This window comes from Hippoglossus stenolepis, chromosome 4, assembly GCF_022539355.2.
Source record: "Hippoglossus stenolepis isolate QCI-W04-F060 chromosome 4, HSTE1.2, whole genome shotgun sequence".
NCBI lineage: Eukaryota > Metazoa > Chordata > Actinopteri > Pleuronectiformes > Pleuronectidae > Hippoglossus > Hippoglossus stenolepis.
The window spans coordinates 13,097,790-13,119,276 of NC_061486.1; the positions used below are offsets into that span (position 1 = coordinate 13,097,790).

The 21,487-nt window shown below is 39.3% G+C and overlaps 1 protein-coding gene across 18 annotated transcripts in view; it reads left to right on the forward strand.

Annotated features, from left to right (window-relative positions):
- Positions 1 to 21,487, forward strand: part of elna (elastin a) — a 50,829-nt gene that overhangs the window by 23,686 nt on the left and 5,656 nt on the right. For 9 of the 18 annotated variants that reach the window (XM_047339490.1, XM_047339493.1, XM_047339492.1 and 6 more), the window contains exons 5-47: positions 1,127 to 1,177; positions 1,340 to 1,411; positions 2,448 to 2,477; positions 3,770 to 3,844; positions 4,235 to 4,312; positions 5,565 to 5,612; positions 5,739 to 5,801; positions 5,903 to 5,938; positions 6,021 to 6,095; positions 6,724 to 6,765; positions 6,865 to 6,945; positions 7,023 to 7,073; positions 7,184 to 7,279; positions 7,473 to 7,523; positions 7,650 to 7,760; positions 7,958 to 8,008; positions 8,135 to 8,245; positions 8,469 to 8,504; positions 8,730 to 8,948; positions 10,062 to 10,181; positions 10,306 to 10,416; positions 10,501 to 10,569; positions 10,679 to 10,711; positions 10,896 to 10,976; positions 11,096 to 11,134; positions 11,476 to 11,610; positions 12,167 to 12,286; positions 12,381 to 12,416; positions 12,765 to 12,815; positions 15,377 to 15,379; positions 15,479 to 15,505; positions 15,593 to 15,607; positions 15,714 to 15,743; positions 15,835 to 15,861; positions 16,630 to 16,677; positions 17,360 to 17,398; positions 17,483 to 17,581; positions 17,715 to 17,771; positions 18,054 to 18,089; positions 18,379 to 18,450; positions 19,327 to 19,371; positions 19,878 to 19,919; positions 21,421 to 21,456. In XM_047339490.1, the coding sequence (XP_047195446.1) occupies positions 1,127 to 1,177; positions 1,340 to 1,411; positions 2,448 to 2,477; positions 3,770 to 3,844; positions 4,235 to 4,312; positions 5,565 to 5,612; positions 5,739 to 5,801; positions 5,903 to 5,938; positions 6,021 to 6,095; positions 6,724 to 6,765; positions 6,865 to 6,945; positions 7,023 to 7,073; positions 7,184 to 7,279; positions 7,473 to 7,523; positions 7,650 to 7,760; positions 7,958 to 8,008; positions 8,135 to 8,245; positions 8,469 to 8,504; positions 8,730 to 8,948; positions 10,062 to 10,181; positions 10,306 to 10,416; positions 10,501 to 10,569; positions 10,679 to 10,711; positions 10,896 to 10,976; positions 11,096 to 11,134; positions 11,476 to 11,610; positions 12,167 to 12,286; positions 12,381 to 12,416; positions 12,765 to 12,815; positions 15,377 to 15,379; positions 15,479 to 15,505; positions 15,593 to 15,607; positions 15,714 to 15,743; positions 15,835 to 15,861; positions 16,630 to 16,677; positions 17,360 to 17,398; positions 17,483 to 17,581; positions 17,715 to 17,771; positions 18,054 to 18,089; positions 18,379 to 18,450; positions 19,327 to 19,371; positions 19,878 to 19,919; positions 21,421 to 21,456 (2,748 nt within the window). The remainder of the gene's footprint in view (positions 1 to 1,126; positions 1,178 to 1,339; positions 1,412 to 2,447; positions 2,478 to 3,769; positions 3,845 to 4,234; positions 4,313 to 5,564; positions 5,613 to 5,738; positions 5,802 to 5,902; positions 5,939 to 6,020; positions 6,096 to 6,723; positions 6,766 to 6,864; positions 6,946 to 7,022; positions 7,074 to 7,183; positions 7,280 to 7,472; positions 7,524 to 7,649; positions 7,761 to 7,957; positions 8,009 to 8,134; positions 8,246 to 8,468; positions 8,505 to 8,729; positions 8,949 to 10,061; positions 10,182 to 10,305; positions 10,417 to 10,500; positions 10,570 to 10,678; positions 10,712 to 10,895; positions 10,977 to 11,095; positions 11,135 to 11,475; positions 11,611 to 12,166; positions 12,287 to 12,380; positions 12,417 to 12,764; positions 12,816 to 15,376; positions 15,380 to 15,478; positions 15,506 to 15,592; positions 15,608 to 15,713; positions 15,744 to 15,834; positions 15,862 to 16,629; positions 16,678 to 17,359; positions 17,399 to 17,482; positions 17,582 to 17,714; positions 17,772 to 18,053; positions 18,090 to 18,378; positions 18,451 to 19,326; positions 19,372 to 19,877; positions 19,920 to 21,420; positions 21,457 to 21,487) is intronic. The other 9 variants (XM_047339485.1, XM_047339486.1, XM_047339488.1 and 6 more) reach the window with 9 other exon arrangements.

Sequence of the window (21,487 nt, forward strand, 5' to 3'; positions counted from 1 at the left end):
AGGCATTGCCTGATGTATTAAATTCAATTTAATTGACATCATTCTATGACATCCACTTGAGTCCACTTTCTTTCTGCCGGCAAGTAAAGACCAACTGCTGGACCCTGAAGCCACCGCTGCACAAAGAGTTGTTCCGGGTTTATTCAAAGACCCGTGAAGCTCGACTCAGTATGCAAAACCATGGAGAATCAGTTGTCACCATGTGAACGGGCCAGTTGTTGTGATAACAACGTCACTTACGTTGAGTCCCAGCCACTGCTGTTTATTAAAGTTGATTAATATTGAACCTATCGCGTGTCCAAATCACACGAAATTTGACACAGTACTTCCTTGGGCCCTTAACAATACACACGCCAAGTTTAAAGCCGATAAGAGGAACAGTTCTCACTCCACACTACAGACTAACAGATTTCTGGAATTAGTACATTGATGTTTATGACTGAATATTGGCTGTACACTGGGCCCCATTTTCCCATGTTAGGCTCCTAATTTTAAGGGTCTTCCATTTTTTCTTAATCCACATGCAGTTGGTGAGCATTGTATTACATGCTTACTCTTTTTACATTTCTCTATCTTTTTCTTTCATTTTTTTGGTATCGGCAAACAGAGACACAAGCTGGGATAGATTTTATTTATCTGTCAAGTCAAGCCAAAAATCTTTGCCGCCCATGGATTAGTTTGGGGCTTTCTTGTCTCGCAAAGAACAGACTGCTACCTCCACTGTTTGGAATACAGAACACAGCCATGTTATGTCTATCATGTTTCTTACTCAGCGGGGGTCAGCACTTTCCACTGCTCCCAACATGCAGTCCTTGGCTCTAGAAACATAAATGTGAGTGTTTTAAATCACATTTGATTAAGCACACGTTGATTGGGTCATATTTCTTGTTTTTCCTTTTTTTTTTTTTATCTACAGTTAAGTACTTGCAGGTCCTGGAAAATGTTGTGATGAAAGCCTGAGTGATGGGTTGTTTTTATTGAAGGGTCAGTACAACAGAGTATTTTTTTCTTCACAGTGAAGAAAGTTGTGCATCTTTTCTTTGACACTTGTTGCCCCATCTGTGCTTTATTTCTTGATTTCTTTCACTCCACTTGAATGCCCATCTATAATTTCTTTCTCATCCAGGTTATGGACATTTAGGAGGAGGTGGTTTTGGAGGTGGTGGCCATGGAGCAGGTTAGTACTGAAACTGAGATTTGTAACATTAGTTCGACAGTATGTTCGAGCATTATACTCTCAGTATGATAATAATATACCTTTTATATAGGGGTCAAACTGTCTTTTAAAAGTTTACACCCCACAAAATGTTTCACTGGCATTTGACTCTGTTTTCTTTAGGTGGTTATGGTGGATACGGAGGAGGCACTGGGGGCTTTTTTCCAGGAGCTGGACAGAAAGCTGCTAAAAGAGGTACAGCTTCTGTTTTGTTTTGTTTTTAATTTTCTCATATTCTCAAAGAGTACCGTTCAATTCAATGCATTTTCAGTTTTTCTTTATTCTGATTCCATCTACCCTGTCTGTCACGATCTAGGTACAGTACATTAAATATTTAATTCAAAACAAAGGAACCAAATTCAGGAGTAGAGAAACTTAACTACACTACAGATAATAAATAAATGAATATGAACAGATAAAATATGAATATTTTGAAAGGTTATCAGATATAATAAATAGCCTTATTGCTCTAATTTAGACATTTACAGTGCTTTACCTCTTTTTCAAAATGTTGTCTTTTGGAGCATGAATGCATTTGCTCCATCTCCCACAGTTCTCACACTTTTGATCTGAACGTATGAAGGAGAATGAGGTTACAACCACATATTTGTAATAACTTTTAAGAGGAGGTACTGTATCAAGCACTGTATGGCAGTCTCCTGGTTACTTGAACCTCTGGTGAGACTTTGCAGCTTTGAGCATATTTACTCATATTTACCAGAAATATGTCACCTTCTCTGATCTTGCCAATTGTATAATGTCCAGTAATATGAGTATCATGAATATTTAAATTACACTAGAACACTACAGAAATCATTTGATGTAGTTTTGTCTATTATTTGACTGTAGGTTTGAATCATCATTTGTTTATTGATGCTTCTATTGGACAGAGACCACTTTAATCTTGATTTCTAAACAAAGTGCAGTGCTGAAGGCTCAGACTGTGATGGAAACTGGGGGTCATCAGACATGATGATGGAAAATTGATTGTTGGCACAGGAAACTGATTATGTTCCACTTGCTTATTATGAGTTGTTTTGATGGCTGATATTTTCTGGGTTTAAAATGACTAAACCAACCATCAAACGAACAGAGAGGGGTGAAAACATAACCTCCTTGCAAGGGGGAGGTAAGAAATACAACCTTTCTGCTAATGGTCCTTGATGTTTATTCCCTGAATCTCTTATATTTATGAATACCGCTGTATAAGGTCTTGTTGTTGCAACCACAGGTGCAGGGGGCCATCTGCTACCACAGGGAGGTAAGCTGATTCTTGGCCCACAGACTTGAATTGTTCTGAATACTGACTCAAATCTTTTCAGCACTTTAACAGACCTGCATGCATGAAAAACAGAGTTTTGGCAAACACATGTACATTTTTTATCGTGTACCTGCAAACCTCATGACATGAAGGCCAGTGCTGTGTGTGTGTGTGCGTGTGTGCGCGCGTGTGTGCGCGTGTGTGCTCGCTCATGATTTGCTCTAATTTAGGCTGATTAAGCATGAACTCAGGAGGGTCCAATCATGGCTGGGACTGCTCTATGGCAAAGAGCCTACTCTTAAGTATTGGTTGGCAATGACAAAACCTCAGTCCCTAGAATCAGTCTGTATTTTCATGACACTCAAAAAAAAAGAACCAAGCTGTTTCACAGAAAGAGCACAGATAAAACAAACCATTCTCTTGCCAAACTTTTCCTCACCAAATCTCCCAGGTCACATACTTAAAGGCAGTGCGCAATGTCTGTCCGGCAAACTATGGGGAATCTAAGATTAAAAAATGAAATAAAAAAAACTTTAAACAAATAAATGGATGTTTTATTCTGCTGCCAAACTCTCTTACAAGTAAGGCTGACGGCTCATTTCCTCCACGAGGGGATAGCCAAAGAAATGAGGCATTTGATGAGGCAAGGCAAATGCCATGCTTGCTGGCCGCCTCTCCTGATTTGATTATACATCAGCCATGTTCTGTTTGATCACGCCGTGATGACAGACTAGTGGGGCCAGATTAGCTGCTTTCAATACCAATGGTCAGTCTGAGGATGTGGCTCCTTGCTGAGGAGGTGAAGTCTGTTACAAGCAGCACACCTGCTCATTACTGCTTTTTAGTATCACAGGGCCCTCTCATGGTCGTGGGATGTACTACTAGAGACTACTCGTGCAGGTTTATAGAGCTGTACATGGAGCGGTGCCTCAGAGTTCCAGAGGATCATAAAGACGTGACTCACACAACACACTGATTTCCCTCCTGACCTCTGGTAGGAGATGCATTACCCTCGGATTCATACCACCTGACAAGCATTCTTGACTTATTCTTGTTCTAGTATAGTATATTATTTATTGTTATTTATTATTACTGTATTTATCTTATTATTACTGTTGTCTGTCTATATTTCTTCCTTCTTTATTTATTAGGGTTAGAGTAGAGCTTTGACTTATTATATGAACAATGTGACATCTCTCATCTTGAATCATTATAAAAATGAGTCTAAGATAAAATGTGAAATTGTATATTTTTGTTTTATCTTCATGTCTATACACTTTGTGTTTAAACAGGGACAGGAGGAACAGTGCTCGGGGCAGGAAGAGTTCCTATAAGCACAGGAACTGGAGCTGCGTTGCCCGCTGGAGGCAAGTAGCACACACACATCATGCTGCTTATTTAAATTTTAATTTGTACTGTTTGTTCATAATGACAAGTTAAACGCGTTAGCTACAGCTTGTGTTTACGTTCAAACTGTGATTTGTGCTTCCTAAGTTCAACATTTCAAGCCTAAATTGGCTCCTCAGGTACCGTGGAATTAATTTCTCTTACCAGAGCCAGTTCTTTACCTAATATAATAAAGTAGCAATTTTAAAGAGAGCTGTCACCAGTGGCCTAAGGAGGCAGAAATCACAGTTACAGTTGTTTGGACTCAGCACCTGGAGAAGAAAGATGTGTGTGTATTTTTAACATTGTATATTTGTCAAACTCCCTCAATGAGCCAACTAACTTTTTATTTCATTTGTTTTTTCTTCCAGTACCTGTTATTCCTCAGACAGGCCTTCCAGGAGGGGGAGCCGGTGGTGCGGCAGGAAAGAAAGCTTCCAAAGTGCCAGGTTTTGTAGACTCAACAATAAACACATAAAACTGGAGGCAGACAGGATTTGATTCACAGGGAAGCGGAGCCTCATCCAATTCATTTTCTGTTGAATGTGGAAGGTGTTCAGGGGAACTAGAAAAAATGAAACGATATTTATTTGCAAAATAACGATGTTTTATCTAAACCTTACTCAGTAAAGTGCCTTGAGATAATGTGTTGTGATTCAGAGCTATTCCAATCTCGGAGCCCATTGGCTATCATCTGATGACGAATTGGCCACTGGAAGCAACAGCCAATATTCTGTGGCTTCCTGTGTAGACGGTCGATATCCAGGCCAAGACACTTTTTGAAGTCTGACTAGTTGTAGGCGTTTTAGGTCCAGACAACATTTTGGCTTGTCTCTATTAACAGCTATTTGCATCTGAATACAGATACATTTATAAACTGATGGCTAATGTATTTCAGTTGATATATTCCACCTTTTTTGATCTCCTTACAGAAACTATAAACAGAAACCAAGAGGCCTCTGGTCTCAAAATCTTTACAGATCATACAGAATCTGTTAATGTGGATTAACTCTATACAAATCAGAATCAAATTGAATACAATTTTATGTTTTACAAAATCTCTTTCTTCATTTTTGGATGTTTTCCCTTTTGGTATGAGACTTTTAGCCTTTTGTTTAAATTGGCTTCGTCTATATTATTATACCTTAATATTCAAACACACATATTGCAGCTAAAATAAACTTTACTGCAATTTCAATATTTCAGACTTAATCCATCATACTTTACAGAGCAAGGAGAAGTAGAACAAGATGAACAAATAAAAAATGTAAATGTGTGTATATCATTAGAAATAAGCCCATTACATTTAAATGTAACTACTGCCATTTTTCCAGCAGAACTAAAACTGGATGCAATATAAGCACCAATAAATAACTCTTTTTATTTGTAGAGGTGAAGCCAAGCACAGCACCACCTCAGCAGGGGCCATAAATAGTTGAATCAACGAAGAAAGATCACACACAATGAAAACGTCAGCTAGTAGCCATGTTATACGGATGCCTGCAGCAACTGTCTGGCTTTGCTGCTTCCTGTCTGGCTTAACTATGTGGAAGTGGTGTTTTGTGATTATGATTCATAGGTGTATAATTTCCTCATTGTTGGTGTCATAATCGCCTCAAACAAACCGATCGTGCATGCCAGATCCTTCTCATGTATTTGAATGTAGATGCAGAAACTGTCTTCTCTCATTGGCTGTGACAGGTGTGGGTGTGCCTGGACATTACCAAGGTGGACTGGTGCCAGGAAAAGGTTTGTCTCTTTTATTGATTAACCTCAGGCAGCATTTGGCAAGTGTTTCACTGTGTGAATGGTCATTACTTTTACACATTAGTGCTGTACAGAGATTTAATGTGGCTGTTTCCTGGTCTCCTTTAGGGTTTGGTGGACGTGGAGTTCTTCCTGGTGTGCCAATGGGAACTGACCTGAATCAAAAATCAAGTAATATGTAGTTTTTTCCAGATGTACACATACAAGTTTTGCATATTGCAGCTGAATACCCCCTCGATTCACCCTCCTCTTCCAAACATTTTCTTGTGCAGTTGCAGGTGGAGGACAGGGAGGAGCTCAAGGACCAGGTATTGTTATTCATGATTACTATTTGTTTTTTTGTCTGTATAACTGGTATCAGCTGATCAAGATTTAAATGTCCTGACACAGGAAGCCGTGGGTATGGTGGACAGATGCAACCAGGGGTGTTTCACGGATACCCGCTCAAGTCACCCAAAGTGCAAGGTACGAACTGAATCTAGACAGTAACTGTTACTCGGACATTACGTCCTTGTGTTCCTATGGGATGATATGTCCACACTATTTGAAATTTGATTTAGCAGTTTTTTTCCTCTTCAGCTCACAGACAGGCTTACTCACCCTATGGCCTGATAACCAATTGGCACCGCCCTACGGTTATATGATCATTGAAATGATGATTCCACCTAAAATTAATTTCTAACAGATATTTTTCTCTAGAATCTTTAACCCAGATGTGACATTTATTTAGAGGTAATGATGATAAGGCTCCAGTAATACTCAAGCCAAGGCCATTAATAGACTTTGCTGTGTGCAAAGTGGATGACTTGATCTGTAACATGATGAATACATGAGATTTTATGGACCAAAGAATTCATGCAGTCTTTCATGTTTACAAACACACTGAAAAGCATAAGGCTGCTGCCCAAATGAACTACTTGCTTTAATCTTAACTTTTACTGGGATTTACTACTGTCTTAAATGGTTAAATGTCGTTGTGAAACATTTTCATACATTTCATAGCAATACGGTCTAGTCAAGTTATCGTACCATGTTGCAGATAATTAATGTTAGTCATGTTAGTAAATACCGTTGCTTCATTTTTTCTCCTCAGGTGGCCATGGAGCAAAACCTGGAGGAGGACAATTTCCCTTTGGTACAAATTCTTGTATAAATCTTGACAAAGATTTGTTACAACTGTGGCATGAGGTTAAAATCCAGAGGATACTAAATTGTCTCTATTACCATGTTTCAGGTTATGGAGGCTTCGGTAACGGTGGAGCTGGACTGCCAGGAGGAACAGCTGGTTCCAATCCTGGATATCCGGTTGGAACTGGTGCGTGTTTGTACAAATTAACTGATATGAAGTAGAGAGGTAGAAAAGACTAAACATTTTTTTTTAACATTCTGCAGGAGTGGGACCAGGGGGCATCTCACTTGCTCAGGCCAAAGCTGCCAAATATGGTATATTATCACATTCATCAAAAAGACACTGATTTCCTATTATTTTTGGTACAGGTTGTGTAACACCAGTGCTGAATCGATCTGACCAACATCTGTGCTCTCTGCTTCAGGTTTGGGTGGTGGTGTAGGAGGTGTTGGCAATGGAGGTGTTGGGGTTGGTGGTGTTGGCGGTACTGGTGGACTCTATCCAGGGCTGGTGCCAGGAGGTATAATAACTTGCAAAAATGCAGAATAAAAACATCTAGCAATTCTAAAATGTCGTCACATACCAGAAACTGGTATTAAGTACTTTTGTGGAAAATAAAGAGGCAGATTTGCCTGTTAGTCTCAGACATACATTGTCTGGGACTAAGTAGAGAGGTAGAAAAGACTAAACATGCATTTTTTTATATTCTGCAGGAGTGGGACCATGGGGCATCTCACCTGCTCAGGCCAAAGCTGCCAAATATGGTAAATGATCACATTAATCACCAAGACACGGATTTCCCATTGTTTTTTTTTTCCTATTAACATGGTGCAGGTTGTGTAACACCAGTGCTGAATCGATCTGACCAACATCTGTGCTCTCTGCTTCAGGTTTGGGTGGTGGTGTAGGAGGTGTTGGCAATGGAGGTGTTGGCACTGGAGGAGTTGGAGTTGGTGGTGTTGGCGGTACTGGTGGACTCTATCCAGGGCTGGTGCCAGGAGGTATAATAACTTGCAAAAATGAAAAGTAAAAACATCTAGGGCAATTTAAAAATTTCGTCACATACCAGAAAACTGGTATGTAATTACTTTTGTGGGAAATAAAGAGGCAGATTTGCTTGTTAGTCTCAGACATACATTGTCTGGGACTAAGTAGAGAGGTAGAAAAGACTAAACATGCATTTTTTTATATTCTGCAGGAGTGGGACCATGGGGCATCTCACCTGCTCAGGCCAAAGCTGCCAAATATGGTAAATTATCACATTCATCACCAGGACACTGATTTCCCATTGTTTTTATTTTCCTATTAACATGGTGCAGGTTGTGTAACACCAGTGCTGAATCGATCTGACCGACATCTGTGCTCTCTGTTTTAGGTTTGGGTGGTGGTGTAGGAGGTGTTGGCACTGGAGGTGTTGGCACTGGAGGAGTTGGGGTTGGTGGTGTTGGCGGTACTGGTGGACTCTATCCAGGGCTGGTGCCAGGAGGTATAATAACTTTCAAAAATGAAAAAAACTATACATATGTTTGGCAGATTTGCTTGTTAGTGCCTGTCATCGAAATATGTCCCTCTGAATCAAAGACATTATTTGTAAAGTCACACTTACATTGAGTCAAATGTCCTTTTAATAGCTATTGTCTGTGGTTTTTCAATGTATTTTACTTGTAAAAATGTGATCATATGATTCTTTTTCTTTTAATGTTTTACAGCAGGATATGGGGCTGCGGCCAAGGCTGCTAAATATGGTGAGAACTTTCATGTTTTGCATATGATGGAATTTTATATATACATACCTTATGTTTTTTACAATCTATCTATTCATACTAATACACTTGACCTGTTTCTTCTACTGGTGTTCCCTGGACAGGAGTGGTACCAGGGGCAGTACCTGGACATCTTCTTAAGTACGAAATTCATACTCAGTGCATTGTAAGTATTAGCTATAATTATGTTTTGTCTCTCCTTTCCAGGGATAGGACAATTAGGAACAGGAGGACAATTAGGAACAGGAGGACAATTAGGAACGGGAGGACAATTTGGAACTGGAGAACAATTTGGAACTGGAGGACAATTCAGAACGGGAGGACAATTCGGAACGGGAGGACAATTCGGAACGGGAGGACAACTCGGAACTGGAGGACAATTAGGAACAGGGGGATACTCTTCTGCTGCCAAAGCTGCTAAATATGGTATGGGTAAAATCTGAAATCTTTACTTAGGTGGCTCTTGAGATCCTGATCTCACTGACCTTTTTAATTATAAATAATGCAATTGTTTGTTCTGGACAATAAAATATTTTAATGCATTTGCTACACCATGCATATCTGCTAAATCAAAAGAGATAAACTTTGATTTTATCTTTTTTTTAGTTCAGATTTTCTTCAATTATTAATCTGTGGGAATAACATTTTCTCAGTCTTTATTTATGGGGAAAGTTAGACCAGATCACTTTTCTTTTTACCAAATTAGATTGATCTTGTTTTCAACATGAGCAGGAGCACTGGGAGGAGCCGGACGACTGGGAGGTGGAGGAGGACTGGGTGGAGCAGGAGGACTGGGAGGTGGAGGATACCCTGCTGCAGCAGCTGCTGCTGCTAAAGCTGCTAAATATGGTAAGAATACATGACAATAAGCTATTTTGCCCAACTCAAATGTACATTGTAGCAACTTAATATTAAAAGACGAAATGGCTGTATTATACCATACTACCACCAGCTTTAGATAAGAATAAATGTGTCTCCACATTACAAGGGGCACTGGGAGGCGCAGGAGGACTGGGAGGCGCAGGAGGACTAGGAGGAGCAGGAGGACTGGGAGGAGCAGGAGGACTGGGAGGTGGAGGATACCCTGCTGCAGCAGCTGCTGCTGCTAAAGCTGCTAAATATGGTAATAATACATGACAATTACCTTTTTTTGCCCAACTCAAATGTACGTTGTAGCAACCTGAAATTATGTTATCATAGTGACAAAATGACTGTATTATACCATACTATCACCAGCTTTAGATAAGAATAAATGTGTCTCCACATTACAAGGGGCACTGGGAGGCGCAGGAGGACTGGGAGGAGCAGGAGGACTGGGAGGCGCAGGAGGACTGGGAGGTGGAGGATACCCTGCTGCAGCAGCTGCTGCTGCTAAAGCTGCTAAATATGGTAATAATACATGACAATTACCTTTTTTTGCCCGAGTCAAATGATCTTGAATTTGAAGTTATCATCGTGACAAAATGACTGTATTACCCCTATGATTATACCATTCTACACCAGCTTTAGATTAGAATAAATTTGTTTTCATATTTCAAGGGGCACTGGGAGGCGCAGGTGGACTGGGTGGAACAGGACAAGGAGGCCCGGGAGGACTTGGAGGAGCAGGACTTGGAGGTGCAGGAGGATACTCTGCCGCTGCCAAAGCTGCTAAATATGGTAATACACAAAAATTACCACATTTGGGGCATTTTAGCTATGATCAAATGTATGTCGTACAAATAACTGTATTACACCATACCACCAGCTTTACAAAAGAGTACATTTGTCTCCGCATTACAAGGAGCACTGGGAGGAGCAGGAGGACTGGGAGGAACAGGACTAGGAGCAGGAGGACTGGGAGGTGGAGGATACCCTGCTGCTGCAGCTGCTGCTGCTAAAGCTGCTAAATATGGTAACAACAATTCAAACTCTGGAAAAGACAACTGAATTAGAAATTGCACAAAAAAAATACTTTTTACTCATTTTTACATGAAAGGTGTAGGTAGTGGTGTTGCTGGAGGTGCAGGAGGAGTTCCTGGGTTCCCACTTTTACCAGGATATGGATGTAAGCATATCCCACAGATGTAATCATTTACATGAATAATGAAAACAATGTTTTATTACTTTTAAGATAACTTTTTAATCTCACCCCTTTTTACCATGTTGTGCTGCAGCTTTAGCAGCTGGTGCCAAACCTCCAAAATATGGTGAGACTGATTTATAATTTCACATAGTATCTTGATTAACATTAGATAAAATATAACCAGCTTTACAGTATTTTTCATCTACAGGACACAATTTAGAATAATATAAAATGTATGTTATATTCACATGTAATGTAATTTGTAATCTTTCATTTTTAATGGTTTAAGTTCGATCTTTATTCAACAGGAGTGGCAGGAGGAGGACAAGCAGGAGGTAGACTTCCAGGAGGAGCAGGACAGATACTACCTGGTTTTGGCGGTTACGGTGGTGAGCGGTTGAATTGATGTATCAGTGCAGATGAGAAGGTTTTGTTCACTGCATGTATATCTGCTGTTTCCTTTGTGATTAGTTAGTATGATCTAATAAATAATGCTGTTTCCTCAAAGGTTATGGTGCTGGTGCTGGAGTCAAACCCCCGAAGTACGGTAAGAAGTTTTCTTTAAGTAGCTTTTGAGATTATTTTTGATATCATTGTTTTTTGACAAATTTGAACAATCATCTGAATCTGTCTTCCTATTGATCTGAAAATGTTTAACAGCATTTGCTAGACTTCGTGTGTGTAGTATTTAATATAGGTTCATTCAATAGGCCAAGAGCTCAGAGCAGGATTAGGACTGGGGGGCAAAAGCTGCTAAATATGGCAGCAGAAATAACCCTAACAAAACGGAAAAATACTTATCCATGCTTAAGCGATATTTTCTCATGTATTCTGATATGATCCATACATTTCAATAATTAATGTAACCCCTCTCCCTTTTTTAAACAGGAGTTTCAGGAGGAGCAGGGGCAGGGTTAGGAGCAGGGTTAGGAGCTGGAGGATTTGTTGGGACAGGAGGAGCAGGAGGAGTAATACCCGGAGCAGGTGGCCAATACTCTGCTGCTGCAAAAGCAGCTAAATACGGTGAGTGAATTGAACACACTCGCATGCTACACATTCACACACATTTCCTAGTGAATAAACAGATTCTGCAACAGTCTGGATCTGGAATCTCATTCTTTGGGTCATTAACCAAAACTCCCGACCAAAGCTGAGAGAATGCAGATTTGGTCAATTGAAAGCTTAGCCCTCATGTCAGGCTCTGTTTTTACTACAACAGTCTGGTATAGTGTTCAAATCACTAGCACCAGCTGCTGTTAATCTAGATGTTATCGTCACTACATACTTTTCCCACTACAGAGGTAATGTACCACATGTCTAATGCCAGTTGCTCTTCAGTATCTTGGGGCCACAAACCGCCCAACTGATCCTTACATCCAGCAGACCATGTGTGGCCCTGACAACGGCAGCCAAATGTTGTGCCTTTGTGCTGAGCCTGAAGAAGTCTGTGAAGAGGGAGCAGTCAGATGCATTAGAGCTATTATTCAAAGCATTTTACTAAACACGAACATTTACAAAATCAAGTTGTTATTGTAATATAGAGCACAACAGTGGCTGACGTCATGTGTGCCTGTTTCAGGAGGCATCACTGGAGTAGGACTCGCTTTGCCAGGAGCTACTCCAGATACAGCTGTCAGGGGTGTTCCAGATGGTTCTGCTTTTGTGTCACCTGGTGGGACGGGTTTTCCTCTAAAACCAGGTAAAAAAACCAATTTTTACATTATTTGATCATTATTTGGATGTAGCTTTTTATGAGTTTTGTATTGTGACTGATCTTTTCATTGCTTTTGCAGAAAGGGATGTATATCCTGGTGGAACTGCTGGACCAGGTACAGTTTGTGTGTATTATGTTTTTATAATAGTTATATAGTAGGCTTTACAGTACACCACAGTGCTACATTTCCTTTTATATTTGGCAATGGTACTCAACATAGGGGCGACCGCAGGAGTACTGTGGCATCATTTATCCCCTCTACATTATTTTTTGCCATTTCCTGCCCACAAAACTCACATGATTGTATGGCGAGCGCTGCCAGCTATTGACCAGCTCTAGCTTACAGCCTCCCAGCTGTGGCAGTATTAGGGTCAACCCTACAGCTTCTGCCTCTTCTGGTTTCTCTCACTCTGCCGCTGTTTATAATACAGTGAATGAACCTGGAACTGTTGTCTTTTGACAGAGCTCACGGCTATTAATGCAACTGGCAAGGCCCCAGAGGTCCAGCAGCCCAGTAAGACTTGCTGTTTGCATGTATTGTACTCCTTTTTCTCCTGCTTCCCTTTGGCACTGTAAAGACAGACACTACTCAACTACATCTTTCAGCATTACATGATTTAATAAGTGAATGTGGTTTTTTTTGCTCTTTGCCAGACAAAACAATTTTAACACACGACAGCTGAGCATCAGGCTCGTTGTTTAAACAGTTCTTCACAAAGTGCTGAAAGAGGAGTTGATTTAGTGTCTGGTCTCTGCATCTCCCTCATTATTAGATCACAGGTTCTCTTCCTCTCAGCAGGATTTGTCTTGTGCACTTCTTTCCTTTTCACTAACAGCTCACTGTTCTTTACTTCCCATCACATCATAGCTGTATTGTTTGGATATTGGTAAATCCATTTCACTGAGACTTTTAGAAGAAGTCTTACCACATTTGAACGCTCTTAAGTGTTGTTTAAATGTTTCTTTTAACAATTAAGTTTTACAGTTAGGGATTTTTGAATGTCATAAACCCACTGACATGAAAGTCATATGATAATAATGAGGTTTTAGCTACCTTTTATATAATTACATGTTGTAAATGAACTGTGATCTCAGTTTTTTTTTTTTATCTTTGCTTTCTTGACACGGTATTACTATCATCATCTTAATTTCACTGGAATATGTCTATTACTTTGAAATGAATATGACTTTTCTTCTGTCCCTGTTTGTTATTCCCATACCTTCCATTTCCAGCATGTAAAATGTATTGAATCAAGTAGCTACTATATACACTACCGTTCAAAAGTTTGGGGTCACTTAGAAATTTCCTTATTTTTCAAAGAAAAGCACTGTTTTTGTCAATGAAGATAACATTAAATTAATCAGAAATACACTCTATACATTGTTAATGTGGTAAATGACTATTCTAGGTGGAAACGTCTGGTTTTTAATGAAATATCTACATAGGTGTATAGAGGCCCATTTCCAGCAACTATCACTCCAGTGTTCTAATGGTACATTGTGTTTGCTAATCACCTTAGAAGACTAATGGATGATTAGAAAACCCTTGAAAACCCTTGTGCAATTATGTTAGCACAGCTGAAAACTGTTTTGCTGGTGAGAGAAGCTATAAAACTGGCCTTCCTTTGAGCTAGTTGAGTATCTGGAGCATCACATTTGTGGGTTCGATTATACTCTCAAAATGGCCAGAAAAAGAGAACTTTCATGTGAAACTCGCCAGTCTATTCTTGTTCTTAGAAATGAAGGCTATTCCATGCGAGAAATTGCGAAGAAACTGAAAATGTCCTACAACGGTGTGTACTACTCCCTTCAGAGAACAGCACAAACGGGCTCTAACCAGAGTAGAAAGAGAAGTGGGAGGCCCCGGTGCACAACTCAGCAAGAAGACAAGTATATTAGAGTCTCTAGTTTGAGAAATAGACGCCTCACAGGTCCTCAACTGGCAGCTTCTTTAAATGGTACCCGCAAAACGCCAGTGTCAACGTCTACAGTGAAGAGGCGACTCCGGGATGCTGGCCTTCTAGGCAGAGTGGCAAAGAAAAAGCCATATCTGAGACTGGCCAATAAAAAGAAAAGATTGATATGGGCAAAAGAACACAGACATTGGACAGAGGAAGATTGGAAAAAAGTGTTATGGACAGACGAATCAAAGTTTGAGGTGTTTGGATCACACAGAAGAACATTTGTGAGACGCAGAACAGGTGAAAAGATGCTGGAAGAGTGCCTGACGCCATCTGTCAAGCATGGTGGAGGTAATGTGATGGTCTGGGGCTGCTTTGGTGCTGGTAAAGTGGGAGATTTGTACAAGGTAAAAGGGATTTTAAATAAGGAAGGCTATCACTCCATTTTGCAACGCCATGCCATACCCTGTGGACAGCGCTTGATTGGAGCCAATTTCCTCCTACAACAGGACAATGACCCAAAGCACACCTCCAAATTATGCAAGAACTATTTAGGGAAGAAGCAGGCAGCTGGTATGCTGGCTGTAATGGAGTGGCCAGCGCAGTCACCAGATCTCAACCCCATTGAGCTGTTGTGGGAGCAGCTTGACCGTATGGTACGCAAGAAGTGCCCATCAAGCCAATCCAACTTGTGGGAGGTGCTTCAGGAAGCGTGGGGGGAAATTTCTACAGATTACCTCAACAAATTAACAGCTAGAATGCCAAAGGTCTGCAATGCTGTAATTGCTGCAAATGGAGCATTCTTTGACGAAAGCAAAGTTTGAAGAACAAAATTAATATTTCAAATAAAAATCATTATTTCTAACATTGTCAATGTCTTGACTATATTTTCTATTCATTTTGCAACTCATTTGATAAATAAAAGTGTGAGTTTTCATGGAAAACACGAAATTGTCTGGGTGACCCCAAACTTTTGAATGGTAGTGTATATACTTTAGTTTGGAAAAGCTAGTGTATAGTAGTATATTATACATGTATTTTATATTAATGTTGATGTTACCAAACCAAACAGACAAATACTTTAAATTCCAAAGTTTGACTAATGTTGTTTTTCTTTTTCTTTTCTTTTTTGCACTGCCTACTCTTGTGGTGGACATGTGAATATTTAAAACAGGCGGTGGGTTCATATTACTTATATGTATTTGCAGTTACTTAATTTAATTTTGTCTTATGTCTCAATCTGTTATAATGATCTTTTATTCCTTGTTTATTACAGTTTCTGGTGGAATTTTTCAGCCTAATGGTGAGTTGCACATAGATATTAAACTATTACTGTTCATATACTCTCTGTAGGTGATAGCTGAATTTATTTCAATTTTTTATTTCACAGCTGGCACAAGCGTTGGTAAATATGTGAACAAAGATCCTTCAACAATCTTTACATTTGTGCAGCTTTTCTTCAAACATGAGATGTGTGACAAAATTTGAAGAGCCATTTTTTTTTTATACAGGTGGAACAGGTGTTGGAGCACCCCCTGCTGGTGAGAGCAATGATCTTTTTATTTTGTGTACAAATTGTGCGATTGACTTATATTTCATGTAAATTGATGTAACATCTGCCTGTGTTTTCAGGTGGTACACAAGGCCAAGGTCAGCCCGGTGAGTGTAAACAGCTCCTGCTTGTATCTGTGGTCATTTTATTTGGTCATTTTCAGAACTGTTCAGTACTGCTCTTTACAGCTTTTTACCTTTAAAGTTGCAGTGTGTAGAATTGAGTGACATAAAGTGGTGAAGTGTCATGTTGCAGCTGAATCCCCCTCACTTCAACCTCCCCTTCCAAACATGAAAGAGAACCTGTGGTAACCTTCAGTTTTCATACCCCCGATGTAAATATAAAGTATTTAAATATAAAGGGCCCATTATAGGGTAAATACAACAACAATTTGTATAATTTAGATGAAACACACTCGTGAAAACATCACTAGGATTATTTTACATAAAATGTCTGTCAATAGATCCCTTTCACCTAAATCTTTCACACTGGACCTTGAAATTTACAGCCCTTGGAATTTGAAATAAGACGATGATAAACAAAAACATACTAAGCCTACAAGGAGATTTACTAATGTGTAACACACATAGGAGTAAGGTTACACTTTCATTGTGAATAATACTGTTGCTGTGTTTTCTTTCTTTCGACCTTCTTTTTTCTTACATTTTTTCTTTTGCCAAGCTCTGCTCTTTTTCCAACAGTTTAAAGAGTCTCACTTTCTACGTTGAAAGTGTGATGTTTTTTCCCTGAGACTATGTTTTGTCATTGACACTTATGATTTATCCTTTTGGCCACATGGTGGCGGCAAAGAAAAAAACAACAACTCTGTCTCTTCTACAGTCTGACCATGATAACTCTAAATATGACTGTTTCAGGTTTTCCTGTTGGCACTGGTGTCAAAGCCCCCAAACCGTTTTTTCCAGGTGAATATGACGAATACCTGTCTTTCAAAGACAACAACATGTTACACATTTCCACAAAAACAATATTAAATCATTTGTATATATAGGTGCCTATTACTATAAATTTGTAACTTCAGAATCCAAACATCCTTATGAAGCAGACTTTTTATGATCCTATTCAGTCTCATATATCCCTCTCAGGCTGTATATTTATCTTACTGTGCACATTCTGTCTAGACAGTTAATGACTCGACTGGAATCAATAAAAGCAGCAGTTAAGAAATAAGGAAAAGCTGCATCAGGCCTTTGTTTAACCAATTATCCCTTCAATAGACTGAAGAGTCATCGGTTCTGTGCATCAGTGGGTTTACAGTTTTAGGACATCTCTGCTTCACTGCACATTTGACCTGTGATGGACATGAGACCAAGTCCAAGATGTTTTTGTTGCATTTAATTTTATCAAATTTATTCTGTCAGATAGCAAGATAAATCCTGAAAAGAAAAAGTTTTGATGAACACAGGAGCATCAATAGTGTCACCCAATTGAGATCAATAACACACACAGTAACTTGTAAAGAAGTCTCTGAAGTTACTCTAACAATAACCCCTTTGATAAAAACAGCATAAACAAATGAATTGTAACGATGAATCTTCTATTTAATCTGAATTCACACCTTCAGTCTTCTAACACTCTCCTCCTTAGGTGCTGGAGGTGGATATCCCTATGGTGGAACATATGGAGGCAAGTTCCCCATCTTTTATATTTAACATCATTATAAATGCATTACATTCCAGTGAGTATTGCTATGATCCTTTATGTGCTTAGTTCCTTATGGTGCAGGAACCGGCACTGGACCTGGTCCTGGAGCAGGAACTGGAGTTGGAACCGGAACACTGTCCGGAGTGAAGCCTCTGAAACCTCCAGGTGTGTGTCTGTGTGTGCAGACACATTTCTACTTTAAAACCAACCTCCCATCCAACATTTATCGAGAACGTAATTTCAAACAGTTTTTAGGGTTGTTTTTACATCATACATTGTTGTGTTCAACTTTTTGTAGCTGTGGGAGGAGCTGGAGGCGGAGTTGGAATCCCACTGGCAGCAGGAACTTATCCAGGTGAGACGGCACCTACATTTCATTTCATAGGTAAAATTACAGCTTTTATGAACCTAAAGAACACAAGAGATACTGTAGGTGTCGGTAAACAAGAAAACATGAAGAATCAAAAGCACAAATTAAAAAAAATTCCCATTTCAAAATGTAACACAACTTTTTCTCAACAATAAGATTTTTTTATTATTACCATTTCTTCCATCAACCCGTCCCAAACACAAACTATAGTGGCTGAGATAACGTACCGGACAATAATGCCACTTTTCCTCTGCCACCGTGATTCAGGGGGATACAGTCCATATCATCATGGTTATGGACAGGGTATGTATGAAAGGAGAGGAAGCCCCCCCAACAACAACAAAATCGTTCTGCCCGTTGCTCAGAGTGGCAGTTGGTCAGGAGATGCCATTGCACTGTTTCCTGTGCAGGAAATTGTCCGACGTGCTGATAAGTTTCTGTGTGGGGCGTAGTGTCAGGAATGAGAAGCCAGCCTGAGACTTTGATGCAGGAAATCAACTGGTTTACAATCCTGTACAGTACAGACTTACTGTAGTTAAACAGTTTGGGGGTCTCTATCACCTCAACTAACCCAGTGCTGTGTCTCTTTTAGCAGGTGGGTTGACGTATCCCTCAGGAGTTGGACTGGGAGGTGCTGGTGGTGGAGTTAAAGCACCCAAACCAGGTAATGTAATAGGCCTATTATAGAGCACATGGAAGCAGAGTGTGCACAATATGTTTCATCACTAAACAGTACAACAAGGTATTAAGTCATTTTTATTATTTTGTTATTATCAATAATAATAATAATATATTATTATTATTATTATTATTAATATAAATATATATTTTTTACTATTTGTATTTATATGCTTGTCATAGACCAAAATTCTAATATCAGGAGATGTTAATCATAACAGTAGGATTGTTTTTACACTGGATCAAATGTTTGCAGTATGCTCTTAAATCATTGTTTGTACAATTACAGCCAACACTGTCACTGCTGTTTGCCAAGGTAGTGAGGTAACTCATTGCTTCATAGTGGAAAGTGTTGATTATAGTAGCATCCTAAATTAACTAAAATAAATTCAGGGAAGAAAGTCTAATTATTTCATTGAGTGAGATTGTTTACCATATAAATATTCCTCACGAGGAAAATGTTTTTTATTAGGGAGTTAGTTTAACAAAGGCAGTATAAAATCTGCCACAGTAGTTATGACGCCAGAATGTAAAAAAATCCAGCTCCAGTAAAATGTCAGTGATCTCTGAAGTGTTAATGCACCAACAGGAGTTTGTAAATGGAGCAAACAGCAACACAACATTTCCCAGTGGAGACTGATTACTGTTAGTGATTTTGTGTACAACATCAAAGTGTAACCGTGTAAAGATAACACAAACCCCCTGAGAGTCCTGCACTGAAATAACACAACTCTGCCAGGCTGTGACTTCAGCTGAGCCTCTAGCTACATGCCACTTTTTGAAAAACATAAGTCGAGTTTACTACACACTACAGGAATAGACACATTCTTATTATTGGTTTATTGTATTTTCTTTTGAACAGGCTATGGGAATCTTGGAGTTGGTGGTGCTGGATATCAGCCAGCAGGTGAGGACCGCTGCATACTTGTTATAAATTTCTAATTCTTTTTGATAGAAAAAATAAACAATATTCTGCTAATATAACACACATATCACTTCTGCTACTGGGCCTGCCTGTGCTCCTCCTCTTCCTCTGTGCATCAGTGAGGGATGAGTGTAATCACAGGGCAGCAGCCACATGTCTCAGTCCCACAGATACTGTACCAGCTCGTCATATAAACTCACGGCCCTAATCCTCCTCCCATTGGCCACAGACGTCCATCTGTGTGAAACGCTGCTGCAGATGGTTTAATCATTTTCATTTTCCCCTCACAGTTTTTGCATCAGAAACTGTGATGATAAAAATTGGGTCAAAGTGATAAAGGCTCTGTATTTACGATAATGTATCCCAACAAATCACCAGGATATTTATTCACAGTGCAGATACAGGACTTGATTAGACCTGAGGAGGTTGATGGCAACTGGAATTATTATTAGTGGGTTTACTGAGTCTATTCTGTTTTTCATTTTTAGCTCCTGGTTATGGAGGTGGTTACCCACAGCAGTACTACCAAGGTACGACTACTAATGCCTCCCCTGCATGTGTATTAATGCTAATGAAAATTTTGTCAAGTGAATTTGATTTATTTGTAGCCCCAATATCACAACCTGTACTACCAACAACGCACTCTGTCCGTAGACCCTCGAACCAGAGGAGGAAAAAAGGTTTTACAAAATGGAAGATGCCTCAGGCAAAGCAATAGATGAATTTTACAGATTAAAGCACCATGGCAGTTTGGACAGAAACAGAAATCTGGTCGACTTTTCTCTGCTGATGAGTCATAAACTATGTTTACATGGTAACAAATATTCTGACTATTGACCTTATTCTGAATGAGACATGATTTTGATTTAGATTTTTACATGAGTTGCTAATAGAATATACTATTCTTATTCCCATTTAAATGTTACAGAGCAAAGTCAGATTATGATTCACATCAAAACTACGTCCTTTTACTTGTTCCCACTTGAACCTCAGGCATGTGATGTCAAGCGATGGTAATTGTTGTATTTCGATGCTGCAAAATGCTTTGAAATCTCCCAATAGGAATAGGATATAAATGTATCCACGTAATGTGATGAAGGTCTGAATACTCCACATTTCCTAATTCTATTATTGCTCACTCTGAGTCCGACCACATTCAGGTTAATCAGAAAATGCTGCTTACATGGAAGTGTCTTATTCAGACTATTGTCTTAAACTGGTTAGTATCAGAATATTGTTGTCAATGTAAACGTTTCTAGTGACAGACACATATATTTATTTTGTATATTTGTCCTGTAGTAAACGGTATTCTGTGTAGTGACCTTAAAGGAGCATCAGCTCTGCAATAAATCAGTGGAAAGGTTCCAACAGATGAGAGAATAGAGTCGTTTTTCTAATCTCCTGCGCATTTATTCGAATTTTAGAAGTTGACGTACGCTAGAAAGATTATAACCACATTCAATCTCAGGTTAAATTTGAAAAGTCCTGAATTTTTGTGATGATATTAATACATTTGAAAACCAATTAACATAAAATCCTGAGCACAATGCTTCATGCTCTTATTTCTTTAAGCAAAAGATAATCAGGGGCTTTTCAATTTTAACTCAAAATATTTTTACAACTTTTTTAAACACATGGGAGGTTTATTTTGAAATGAGGGAATTCATTTGTGTTTGAATGACAGTCATCTGTATTTTTCATCGCTGTGCACCTAATTACAGTGATGCTAAAATGATATTGATGTTTAAATCGATTTTTCTACCATTTTCAAAAGGCAAAATGATGCTGTACGTTCTTGTGTCAGAGGTCACTTTATTCAAATTAATTCAAATATGACTAAAATTTGGTTAAAATAATGAGACCTCTGTATCAGACACCAGATCTAAGTACCTTCCATGTGATCTCCTGATAACACTTAAATATTTTCTTCATCATGACGAAAAGAAACACATCCACCACTGTGACAGATTTCATCTCAGCTCAGGTGTAATGACACCAACTCATCTCCCATTTGTCTTTACGGCTGTTTAGGTGGATACGTACCAGCCCAACTGACTCCTCAACAAGGTACCTCTCACCCACCTCCTCACATTTCCCC